The sequence below is a fragment of the Cyphomyrmex costatus genome, unplaced genomic scaffold (genome assembly GCF_001594065.2).
Source record: "Cyphomyrmex costatus isolate MS0001 unplaced genomic scaffold, Ccosl1.0 scaffold525, whole genome shotgun sequence".
Lineage (NCBI taxonomy): Eukaryota > Metazoa > Arthropoda > Insecta > Hymenoptera > Formicidae > Cyphomyrmex > Cyphomyrmex costatus.
In genome coordinates, this window is record NW_017279481.1 from 37874 (window position 1) to 50660 (window position 12787).

At 37.9% G+C, this 12787-nt stretch overlaps 2 protein-coding genes across 2 annotated transcripts; both read left to right on the forward strand.

Moving 5' to 3' along the window:
- The first annotated feature begins 1402 nt into the window (after positions 1–1402).
- On the forward strand, positions 1403–5986 carry LOC108778878 (uncharacterized). Its single transcript, XM_018546188.1, has 6 exons — positions 1403–1433; positions 1751–1886; positions 1990–2073; positions 2151–2344; positions 5536–5830; positions 5943–5986. Exons 1-6 carry the CDS (start codon positions 1416–1418, stop codon positions 5984–5986), a joined length of 771 nt encoding a protein of 256 aa, XP_018401690.1. The 5' UTR covers positions 1403–1415.
- Positions 5987–6059: 73 nt separating this feature from the next.
- Positions 6060–10253, forward strand: LOC108778879 (uncharacterized). Its single transcript, XM_018546189.1, has 4 exons — positions 6060–7232; positions 7380–7674; positions 7897–8328; positions 8389–10253. The coding sequence occupies exons 1-4, from the start codon at positions 6060–6062 to the stop codon at positions 10251–10253; spliced, it is 3765 nt and encodes a 1254-aa protein (XP_018401691.1).
- The last annotated feature ends 2534 nt before the right edge of the window (positions 10254–12787 follow it).

The window sequence follows — 12787 nt, forward strand, 5'->3', positions numbered from 1 at the left end:
CGTTCCGCCCCCCTACGGGGGGCTCCACTATTGTTAAAAATAACCTAACCCAACCCATTTAGTGGTGTAAAGTAGCTCTTGCTTCGCGTTAATACACATGTCTGTACTATTGTACGTGGGTTTCGACTTTCTACGCGAAGTAAGAACTATCTTACACCACTAAACGGGTTGGGTTAGGTTATTTTTAACAGTAGTGGAGCCCCCCCCCCCGCAGGGGGGCAGAACCTACTGTATCTACGCATGTTATTTCTTTTAATTAAAATGAGAAGTCAAAATATATACAAATGAATACGTTTAATTAACATTTCCATTATATCCTTTTCTAGGGGGGAGAAAGTGGGCTGAGAGTTGTGTTTCGCGTGAAAGTTGTACATCTCTTAAGCAGTGAGAAGTGTGGAATAGCACATAATATCATATATACATTGTATATAGCAGAAATAAAAGGTTAATTTTAAAACTTTTTTTGTTCATAACTTTTTAACAAAGGACGAGCGACGGCTAAAACCTGTTGGAGGTTACTTAGGGTCATGACCTTGATAACATATGTCAAGGTCATCGGTGCTGCCTCCTCTATTCTAAATAATTACCTTATTATTATTATTATTATTATTATTATTATTAGATATTATTATTATCATCATTATTATTATTATAACATTATTCTAAAAAGCTCTTATAATAACTAGTACGATAATGATGCGTATTGGACTGTATTCATTGAACGGTATCTTATGCTCCCAACGCGGTACGAATACGTATGGAGCGCATATAAAGAGACGTTTTTGTTCATATCTAAAAAATGGATTTTCGGAACGTGATTTAAATACACATCGTTGTTTTCAGCGTAAAATTCTCTTTAATTTTCGTCATATCAAGAATTAAAAAATTTTTGAAAATTAGAGTGGAGGGTGGGGGTATACAATAAATATATGTAAAAAAAAATTTTTATTATTATAGTTGTAAAGTACTCTTGCAACCATTCAATTTTTGTTCTAGAAAATTTTTTTTATCTCTTATAGTTTCGAAGATATTCGTTTCGAAAGAAAAAAACCGATTTTCTTCAAGGGAGGATTTCACCCCCTTAACATGCGACTCCGCACGTATAAAAAAATACGTGTCTCTTATTTTTGTCTATAGAACAACATACTAAAAGCTCATTTAAATCGGAGAGATCCACTTGGTTGTGTTCCCTTGTAAGACATACGTGGATTCGATCACGTCTCTTAAGGTACAATTTCATGAGACGCTAAAAAGCAGCGTCAGTGTGGTCACGTGATCTCAATTTAGATGCTAGCGTTTGACGCTGAAAGTTAAATTTAACTCAACTTCTAGCGTCACACATGTGCGTCACACACAGCGAGCATGAACGGTTATGATCAATTGTAATCAAGATAAATTGAGGTACTACAAAGATAATGGAATTTGGAGATGAGGTATTTCTTTTTATAATGAAACTACAATGAAAAATGAGCTTTATTTTATTTAGAAGTATAACCTTCCTCATCGAGATTTCGTACTAACTAAACTTTGCTAGACGTCATGTTTCGTATATAACATTTCTTTTTAAATAATTAAGTTACTTGTTTTATTAATTCAGTGTTTATTCCAAAGTTATTTAATTTTTCATTATAAAATACAAAAATTAGATTAAATATGTAGAATATATATACCTCTTAATAAATTTGAACGTTAAAGTATTATTGCGTATTAACATTTTAATATATGTATATTATTATTTATGTTTACACAGAATTTCGAATTTGTCCAAACATGTGGAGTATGTGAGCAGATATGTAATGAAGCAAACATAAAAGATCATGATTGTTTAGATGGATACAGTTCTTATATTGTTAATCCTAAAACATTATATTTTTATCCGTTAGCAGGTATGTATAGATACATGATAAAATATAATAAATATATGATAAATTTTATTTTGTTCATATATTTATTAAAATAAAATATTTTAATTTTCTTGTTATTGTATAGATGACGGTGTAACAATTGTTAGAAGAAGTAACGTAAATAATACCGAGCAATTAGTGCAAGAGCCATTTTATCATGAAGATAGAAGTAAATAAAGAAAAAGAATTTTTAAGTAGAAATGTAGTTATCTTTGAATAATTTTCATATTTAAAATATTTTTGTAGGTAATATTATACAAATACCACAATCAACTGATTCAACTGAGCGACAAAAAATCTCTGAACCACTTAAAAAGGTCTCTAGGAAATATTCAAAAATAAATGAAAATACAAGAATCAAATTAAACTTTGATGATGAAGAATTATTAATCCTGGAAGTACAAAAGCGTCCATCATTATGGGATTACTCTCTACCTTTGGTACAACGTAAAACTGATATATTATCTGATACTTTTTTTACTGATTATTCTTTTAAGACTGATAAAGAATGAAAAAGTGCAATTTTTTAAATTAATTTTAATTACATTTTCTTTTCGGTTTTGGTACAAATATTAGCCATATCTTGAAGAAACAATTGGCAAAGATTTAGTTTATAGATATTTTATTTCTCAAAAGGTTCTTTATTTTAATATAACTAACTAATGAAAGAATTATGTTCTATGAAATATTTTTGTTATGATTAATATTCTATTATCTTATGTTACATTAAATATGTAATATTTTCTGTGATAATTTCTTTTATTTAATAGAATTTTTCAAAATAATTTAAAATTTATGACACTTTAAAAAACACAGCCACAAATAAACATTCTTAGAGTGCGGTCGAGTTGCCACTACAAATGCTTTGAAGCGTTTGATTAACCAATCTGAAAAAAGAATTTTACAAATTAACCAATCAAGAAACGCTTCAAAGCATTTGTAGTGGCAACTCCACCGCACCCTTAGATGCACAATGTTTTTTTTTCATAAACATCGCTTTATTAAAATAAGCATTACAAAGTTATTTTTATCAATCAATATGTAATAATATCCATTATTAATAAGATGTTTGTATGAATTAAAAATAATTTGAAAGTTATTTTACACGACTTCGAAATTTGATCGGTTATTTAAGATTTAATTTAAGGTTCTTGTGCTCGGTTAGGACTTGAATTTTTTCATTTGAGATAATGATTATCACACTATTTCAACGGCCATTGAAAAATTGGATGGACTTTCATATTCTTGACCGAGCGGAGGATTTTTTGATTATGACCATTGCGTTTTAATTAATTTTGCTGTATGCTGAAGATGACTGGAAGTCAGTCGAAACGTCCGGAAGTTGGATTGGTTCTGTAACCTTAAAATTAAAATATTATTACGCACTTATAACAGCGGCGATTATTTACTCTCATTCGTCCTAGATACATAAAATTTGTGTTAGAATATATTATTTTTGGTTTTTTAAACGTTTTTAAATAAATATACTTAAACAATTACTAATCAGAAGTTTTATTTTATTTCAGTTTACTTAGAATTTTATGTAGAATAATTATCACACATAAAATAATTGTATAGATAATGCATAAATATATTTACATTAGTACAAGCAATGGAATAATGAAAAATTTGTAAATTGGACAACTGAAAATATAAATCAAACTTTAGAATTAAACTTTAAGTGCAACATAAACTAACATAAAGCGACAGTAATGGTATAAAGATAGAAATGTTTAACAATAATCCAATTGCCATGATATAGCTCCTTCATTGTTAAAGTAGTTACAAAATATGTCACGAATTTTAATTGCATTTCGTGTACTATTATTACTACCACATGTTGCAGTATTTCTAAACGCACTATTTTCGATATCTTTTCTCCAAGAACCAGGTATAAACCCGGTAGATTCATTTTGATCAACAAGAGTTTCCTCAATGTATTGATTTATTCCAATATCTTGCGTTCGAAGCCAATTATGGATACATACTATTGCTTGCACAATTTTTATTGCTTTGCTCACGGTACAGATCAAAGGTCGTTTTAAAATTCTCCATTGACTAACTAAAATACCGAAGGTATTTTCGATAATTCTTCGGGCTCGACTAAGACGATAATTATAAATTAATCGTGACTGATTTAAACCGCCTCTTCCTGGATACGGTCGAAGTAGGTATTCCGTTAACTGAAATGCTTCATCTCCTACAAGCACGTAAGGTAAAGATGGTCCATCTACTATCAGAGGTTCTGGTTTTGGTAAATTCATTTTACCGTTATGGAATTTTTGTCCAACTAAAGAATCTCTAAAAATTCCACCATCACTCCGTCGGCCGTAACTTCCAATATCCACAAAGGTAAAAATATAATTTGCATCGCAAATTCCAAGTAATACTATGCTATGACTATGTTTATAATTAAAATATGCAGAACCTGCATTGTCCGGACACTAAAAAAATATTAAAAAATTTATGAGTTTTAATATTTTACATAGGTATATATTGTTTTGAAATCTAATATAATAACATATACCTGTATAAGAACGTGTTTTCCATCAATTGCTCCTATGCAATGGTTAAAATTCCACTTATTTTCAAAGTCGTTAGAAATGTTAAGCCAATTTTCTTCATTTAAATAAGAAGGAAGTACCTCCTTCTGCAAGCAAGTCCAAATGATGTGACATGTCTCTTCGATTATGTTACTTATAGTTGTTAATCCAATAAGGTATTGATAGGAAATAGATGACATCGAATCACCAGAAGCTAAAAATCTAAATGAAATAACATTTTAATTAAATATTACGTATAAATAAAATTGTATATAGATAAGTAAAAATTATGTAAATAAAACTTATATAAATAAGTACAAATTATATTATAAAAAGTAATATTTTATAAATATATTAATGCACCTTATTGTAAGACATAATCGTTCTGCTGCAGATATAGGTTCACGAATCACTGTTTGTTTCGTAATAAATGGTGCTACTAAACTTAGTAAGTTTTCAAATTGAGTTGGAGTCATGCGAAAATAATTCCTAAATCGAGTTTCTTCTAGAGTAATAACAGGAAATATTGCATGATAAAATCCACGATTATAACGTTCTTTAAAGATTGGATGTACCCAATATCGCTTTTTTCGATAATTCTTTTTTCCTTTTTTTTGCAATTCATTGATAAAAAAGTGCTACTAAAACTTGTTTAGATTGCTCATTGTCTTCAATCATTGTTTGACATTCTTGTAACCATTTGTAATATTTATTTCTGAACATGGTTTAAAAAAATTACTGCAGGACTGATCACTGCCAACTGGACTCACACTGCAATATGTAGATTACAATTATGTAGATAAGTAAAAAAGCGACATATATACCTATAAAACTAATTCAGTCTTTGCGTTTTACTTTGCCAAGTTTCTGCCAGATCTCATGCTCAAAGAAAATCTCAAAGGAGATGTCGCCTGCCGATGTGCGAAAAGCATAGGTTTCAATCAAGCGTAGGTTAAGTTGTCGCACAAAATTTGACGCTGTAAGCCCTTTTCACGGATTTCAGTTGTCGCTGGCAACAATTGTAGTCATGTGATCCTTTTGACGCTGAAAATGAGCGTCGAGCGTCATCATGAAAAGGCACCTTAAAGGTGCCGTCAGTAATAGCGCAGCTCGAGGAGCGCAAGTTGAAATTAGATCTCAGTTGGTCGGATTATAATACGGTTCAAGCGCGAATGGAAGCATTGGACGATTCTGAAGCTAATGATCGTCCAGGATTCGAGGATGCGTATTTCGCGTTGTCAGCGAAAATTAGAGAAAAGCTAGTATCATTCATAGTATCGACGCGTAGTTCAGCGCCGTCGCCAGCGCTATCGAGTGCCTCAGATGGTCATGACTCGACCGCGCATGTGCGATTACCGAAACTTAACCTTCCGACTTTCAGCGGTAAATACGACGAGTGGTTTCCGTTTTTTGACACCTTTAATTCAATTATACATTCAAATACATCGATTAGTAATGTGCAAAAACTTCAATACTTGCGTTCTTCTCTTTTCAGTGAGGCCAGTGATATTATCAGCTCGCTGGAGATCTCAATTATGAGGTTGCTTGGCGATTATTGAAGGAGCGTTACGATAATAAGAGAATTATTGTGCACACGCATATTAAAGCCATCATGGAGCTTCCGATGGTCAAAGAGAATTCCAGCGAGCTGAGGCAGATTGCGGACGGCGCGTCCAAGCACATGCGTGCCCTACAAGCGCTCCAGCGTCCGACGTCTCACTGGGACGATATTCTCATATTCATTTTAAGCGCTAAACTCGACACAACCACTTTGCGAGAGTGGCAGTCTTCTTTAGACGGCACGGAGCTCCCGACTCTGAAGCAATTCCTCGAGTTTATAACACGCCGTTGTCAGATTCTAGAAGCGACAGGCAGGTCTCTCGCTGTTTCTGCCAAAGGTAATAATTCGCGAAATTCATCACAGGCAAAGCGCCAGTCGGCATGTGCAGCAACAATTGGCTACAAATGCACTTTTTGTCAAGGTGATCACTCAATTTATAAATGCAAGGATTTTTTAGCTCTTTCAGTGCCTCGTAGAAGATCGGAGATTTGCGAACGTAAAGTTTGCATTAATTGCTTACGTTCTACAACACATGTAGCTAGCAAATGTCCTTCGGGTCATTGTAAACATTGCAAGGCAAAGCATAATACATTGCTGCACATGGCGACCGCCGCAACCTCGCAAGATCAAGACAAGGAAAATTGCGCGGAGCCGATATCAGTAACGTCTCAAGCTGCCTTAGCCTTGCACGCATCTAGTCGTCGGGACGATAATCATACTATACTTTCGACTGCTATTGTATACGTTCATGATAACCACGGAAAGCAAATCGAGTGCCGTGCATTGTTAGATTGCGGTTCACAAGCCAATTTTGTTTCTAGAGGATTCGTGACCAAGCTCGGCTTAAAGCCAAGGTCGACGAACGTAGTTATCTCAGGGGTAGATGGCGCAACCATCAAGTCTAATCAAAGCGTCCGTTTAAGGATACAATCTCGCTTAAATTCATATTCGACAGATATCGAGTGTATTATGACCGAGCAAGTGACAAGTGCACTTCCGGCGTTCGATCGCAACATCTTTGACATACCTCGCAACTTAGAGTTAGCTGACCCGCATTTCTACGAATCTTCTAAGGTCGATTTATTACTAGGTGTTGATATATTCTGGGACCTATTGTGCGTGGGACAAGTACAATCCTCACCTAAACACCCAACGCTACAAAAAACGTGCTTAGGGTGGATTTTAGCCGGTCAAATCGATTTTTCAAGGGGAGATCCTAAGAAAGTACGGTCCTTTCACGCGACTATAACTAACGCACAAATACACGATCAGCTCAGCCTTTTTTGGCACCAGGAGGATTGCGTTGAGCATCCGACTGGTTAAACTCTAGTGGAAACTCAATGCGAACACTTTCTAAGCAACGTGTCTCAGAATCAGGACGGTAGATTTGTGGTAAAGCTTCCCATCAAAGAGCATATAATCGGCGAATTGGGTAGTTCAAGAGATATCGCGTTTAAGCGTCTGCGAAATATTGAAAGGCGTTTTGAGCGCGATCCTAGTCTGAAGCTACAATATACAGAATTTATGAACGAGTATCTGGTTTCAAGACATACGAAGGTGGCGAACGAGCAACTCGAGGAAGACTTCTACTTGCCGCATCATTGCGTTTTCAAGGGCTCTGATCGGTCTTCTAAAATCCGTGTAGTCTTCGACGCGTCGTGCAAGGGTAGTAAAGAGACGTCACTCAACGACGCGCTCACGGTAGGGCCGGTGGTCCAACAGGACTTAATATCCATTTTGCTATTCCGTACACATCGCTAAGCTATTTCAGCCGACATAATTAAAATATATCGGCAGATTCTGGTAGACCCTTCTCAGACGAGATTTCAGAGAATATTGTGGCGTGACAATACCAGCACAGACGTATAAGCATACGAACTGATAACAGTCACGTACGGTACTTCTTCCGCCTCTTATTTGGCGACGAGATGCCTCACATATTTGGCGGAGCTGCACGAGTCGACATACCCAGTAGGATCGAAATGCGTCAAACAGGATTTTTACATGGACGATATGCTCACAGGAGCAGACACAATTGCTGACGCCGAGGTTATAATACAGGAGGTTACACAACTATTACTATTAGGACGTTTCGAACTTAGTAAATGGGCGTCAAATTGCCCACAGCTGCTTACCAACGTAGGTGGTCAGAGGATTAATTCAACTATCATCAGTAGCGGCGCGCATCCGCATGTTTTAGGAGTTTTGTGGAACCAAGCTGAAGACAAGTTAGGGTTCTCGTACGAAACTGACGTAAATCATCACGCGGTATCTAAGCGCTTAATATTGTCAGATTCCGCTCGATTGTTTGATCCCTTAGGTATTCTAGGGCCGGTTGTAGTTACGGCAAAGTTCATTCTTCAAGAGCTTTGACAAGCAGGCTGTTCTTGGGATGAATCCGTACCGCAAGCTATACAATCACGATGGCTCAGATTCAAGTCACAGTTACCGGGATTAAACGATTTCCAGATTCCTCGATGCGTTAAGTTTGCGTCGGATCATCGACTCGTTCAAGTACACGGGTTTTGTGATGCCAACCAGCGTGCCTATGGGGCGTGCATATACATTCGAATAGAGGGCATCAATGAATATCGCTTGGAACTCCTTTGCTCGAAATCTCGCATCGCACCTCTCAAGACTATATCTCTTCCAAGGCTGGAATTATCCGCGGCGTTGTTATTAGCTCAACTATTAGAAAAGGTTAGAAACGCGTTTGACTTATCGCGCAACGCTATCTTCCTCTGGTCGGACTCGACGATAGCCTTAAATTGGTTGACATCACCTTCTCGAAAGTGGTCGACCTTTGTGGCCAACCGAGTCGGCGAGATACAAAGCCTGACAAAAACAGAATGTTGGGGTCACATTTCATCCGCTGATAACCCCGCGGACGTGTTGTCGCGCGGTACCGATCCTTACGAATTAATGAACTCTTCAATGTGGTGGCAAGGCCCGGCCTTCTCACGATCTCCTCAGGATCAGTGGCCTAGCGGAAAATTCACTCAACTCAAAGACGACATTCCGGAGGCGCGGGTAACCTCGGCGGTCGCGGTTTCCCTGGAACGCTCTGTAGTTGATGATTTAACGGACAAATTTTCTAATCTGAACAAACTCTGTCGCATTCTAGCCTATTGTTTCAGGGTCCGTAAAACACATCGTCCGAGTCCGCCAACTAGCTTTGTCTCACGTAATGAAATTTCGCACGCCCTGAATGCGGCATGTAGGGTAGTACAAAGAACCTCGTTTTCTGAGGAATACAAGGCATTAAGCAAGGGCAAACCCATTAGCACATCTAATAAATTACTCTCGCTATCGCCCTTTATAGATGAGATTGGGCTAATTCGCGTGGGGGGTAGGTTAAAGAATTCCGATCTACTTGAAGCACGACACCCGATATTGCTACCTCGCGAACACAATTTAACAAAACGTGTGATAAATCATGAACATGTGCGTAACATGCATGCCGGCGCGCAAGCTACCATGACCGCCGTCAGGCAACGCTTTCGGCCCCTTTCGTTGCGGTCAAGTACACGTAAGATTCTGCAAAGCTGCATAACATGCTTCAGAGTCAAACCAATTCGATCAGAAGCAATGATGGGTTCCTTGCCGGCCAGCCGTGTCACGATGTCGAGACCATTTTCGCACTGTGGTGTGGACTACGCTGGTCCGATTATAATAAAAGAGGGCAAACGACGAAATGCCCGTAAGACATACATCTCTATCTTTGTGTGCTTTGCCACCAAGGCTGTCCATATCGAGCTGGTGAGCGATCTCACTTCGGACGCGTTTCTTGGTGCGCTTCGGCGTTTTATCTCCCGAAGAGGTAAGCCAACATGTATGTATTCTGACAATGGATCTACTTTTACAGGAGCTCATAACCAGATCAAAGAGATTCGAGACTTCCTCAACTCTCAGCAAGTGCAGGCAGACGTAAGACAATTCCTTTGCGAGCAAGAAACTACATGGAGCTTCATTCCACCTAACGCGCCTCACTTCGGAGGATTGTGGGAAGCGGCTGTGAAAGCGGCCAAGTATCACATGTCGCGTATCGTTGGCAGGGCCCATTTAACATTTGAAGAACTGCAGACAGTACTTGCTGAGATTGAAGCAATCTTGAATTCACGTCCGCTTACGCAAATAAGTAGCGACGCCAACGACTTTTCTTGTCTCACTCCAGGGCATTTTCTGGTCGGAACGGCTATGAATAGCCTCCCTTGCCGAGATTTAGGCGACGTGAACGAGAATTGATTAACTCGATGGCAGCGAGTTGACCAGATAAGGCAGCATTTTTGGAAAAGATGGAGCACCTAGTATCTCCATTCTTTACAAGAACGTCATAAGTGGAAGGTTAACAAAGGTGCACAGTTGAAATCTGGACAGCTCGTGCTCATAAAACAACAAGGCCTAGCTCCAATGCAATGGCTATTAGGGCGAGTTCTGGAAACTCACGCCGGCTCTGACGGTGTTGCACGAACCACCATAATTCGGACCATCAAAGGGTCATGCGTTAGACCTCTCTCTAAACTGGCAATATTGCCAATAGACTCGTAAAATATGTTTTCGTGCCTAGTAAGGACCAGGGATGTTGGTCCTATTGTTTGTATGAGAATTTCAGTTTACATGCGCTCATCATTATCATTAGCGAGCGCCACTTTTATCTAGATTATAAGCAAACGTGCTTTTTTTTGTGTTCTTATTGAAAGTACACCCTTTCAAAGGGGGCGGCGTGTTAAGTATACTTATTTAATTTGATTATGGCGCCCGGCGCCTAACTTCTACCGAACTCGCTTTCACCGGATCGCGCGCCTGATTGGCCGAAGCGCTCGTGCGTCGTCGTAACTGCTCGTCGTTCGCGGCGGTGAACTCGCAATCGCAATTGCCATCACTTCGTTTGTTGTCTCTAGCGCGGCCATTCGTACAACGCAACGGTCACATCCTTTTGTACATGTCTTTTACGCTGCAACGCCGTACACTGCATCCACGAGCCATTCAATAAACAGTATTCAAACTTAGAGAAATCCAGTTATTATTTTTCGACCATCCCCGAACGCGAAGGAGCAAGATACTGCGTATCACTGGGTGGAAGCACGCGCGCAAATTACAAGCGTGTATCGTACAAAGATTAAATAAGATTTTGAGACTAATTCCATCCGAATTTTTTATTTATTTACATCTCTATGGTATTAACATCAAAAAGATCTACAATATTTGTGCCTAAGAAGGAAATCAGCTACGTGTCTACGTGTGTTCCTCGCTACTAGGTATACCATGTACTTGCGCTATAAAATCGAGTATACTAGCTTTAGTTTACAAATTAAGCAAATCGTTTTAAATTAGTGTCCATTTGTATATACGTCTGACTTCTAACCTCAAATTCGTGTTTATATTTTACGCATGCGTGCCACCATATTGTGTTACAACATGTTGAGTTGAAATAGCGGAGAAAAAGTTTGATGGACAAAATGGCGTCCGCTCACTAAACATGTTGAGTATCGGTTACTGAGCGGAGTGCGTTCAGCAGACTTTCATGCAACAGTTGTACAACAGTTGAGTCTGTTGAACGCGACCATTGGTATATTCTTTTAGATCAACGAATAGCAGCGAGCACTCGCAGATCTGCTCCGCAACAGTTGAGTCTGCTGAACGCGACCATTGATAGTCAAAACTTTATTAGAATGAAGCTCTGAATTCTCGTCCGCGGCGCGTGAGCCGTCTCCAGTCTCAAAGCGATTCATAGCATCGCAGCTCGACACAGCCTGCAACCAACATACTCGGAGCGCCGACGTGGCAACGTAGCGTCGAGATCCCGCGCCGTGGTCGCGCATTGAAAGTTTCATTTTAATAAAGTTTTTTCTGTCAATAACAATTTGGCTATCTGGGAATATATTATACATATGTATAATATTATATATACAAATATATCATATTAGGCTGTTTTCTCAAATATACTGTCAGTACTGAAAATGTATAGAGTACGTAAACTAGAGATCTTCAGTAGTGATATCTGAATATTTCATATAACTTATTAGAATTAGCAAAAACAGATAGAGCAGCTACATATGTACGTGCAATGTATTCATATATATATATATTGACGTATTTAGTTTGTTTTCTGTTCCTGCATTGGAACCCTTTCGCTTTCAACAAAATATCAAACATATATCATCTCACAAGTTCCAAAGTACTAGTTCTGCCACAGAAAACAGACCTATGTTTTGACAGATATCCTAAGCTAAAAATGGCATTAGATGAAAGCAAACATTCTATATATTTTATATATACTGTCAGCACTTATTAAAAAATGTGTACTTCACAGATTACACATTTTTAGTACTGACAGTATTTGTTCGCTTCCAACTCACTCGGAATGTGAATAGGAGCAATAAGAGCTATAGCATGGTAGATAGCATTAGACACAGACAGTGACTGGCGGTGGCCCGGCGGCGCGTGGCCGCCAGAGAGCGTAAGCGGACGGTGAAAAATCTGTGTTACAGACCTCGATCAAGTTCGGCCGTCACTCCAGCATCCCCTTAAATCTTTAAATGATCATCTGATCAAAAAATGATCCCCAATAATTTAAACCTTTAACACTTTAAATGATATTAACTAATATAATATATTACCACGAAAAGTAACTGATAGATTATTCAAGGTGCAAATTCAAAATGAACATACGTACATATAAGTAAAACAGATTACAATTTATATATTACAGTTTTCTAGAAAATAACTGCAACATACATAATGTATATTTTCTATGTTGAATATGTACCACGAAAAGT

Bases quoted from the DNA above. Each gene is read 5' to 3' on its own strand.
- LOC108778878 (XM_018546188.1), top strand. The intron at 1,887-1,989 runs GTATGTATAGAT...GTTATTGTATAG, and splicing joins ATATTTTTATCCGTTAGCAG to ATGACGGTGTAACAATTGTT. The intron at 2,345-5,535 runs GTACAACGTAAA...GGCACCTTAAAG, and splicing joins GGGATTACTCTCTACCTTTG to GTGCCGTCAGTAATAGCGCA.
- LOC108778879 (XM_018546189.1), top strand. From the start codon at position 6,060: ATGGAGCTTCCGATGGTCAAAGAGAATTCCAGCGAGCTGAGGCAGATT. The intron at 7,675-7,896 runs GTAGTAAAGAGA...AACTGATAACAG, and splicing joins CTTCGACGCGTCGTGCAAGG to TCACGTACGGTACTTCTTCC. The intron at 8,329-8,388 runs GTATTCTAGGGC...TTTGACAAGCAG, and splicing joins TCGATTGTTTGATCCCTTAG to GCTGTTCTTGGGATGAATCC.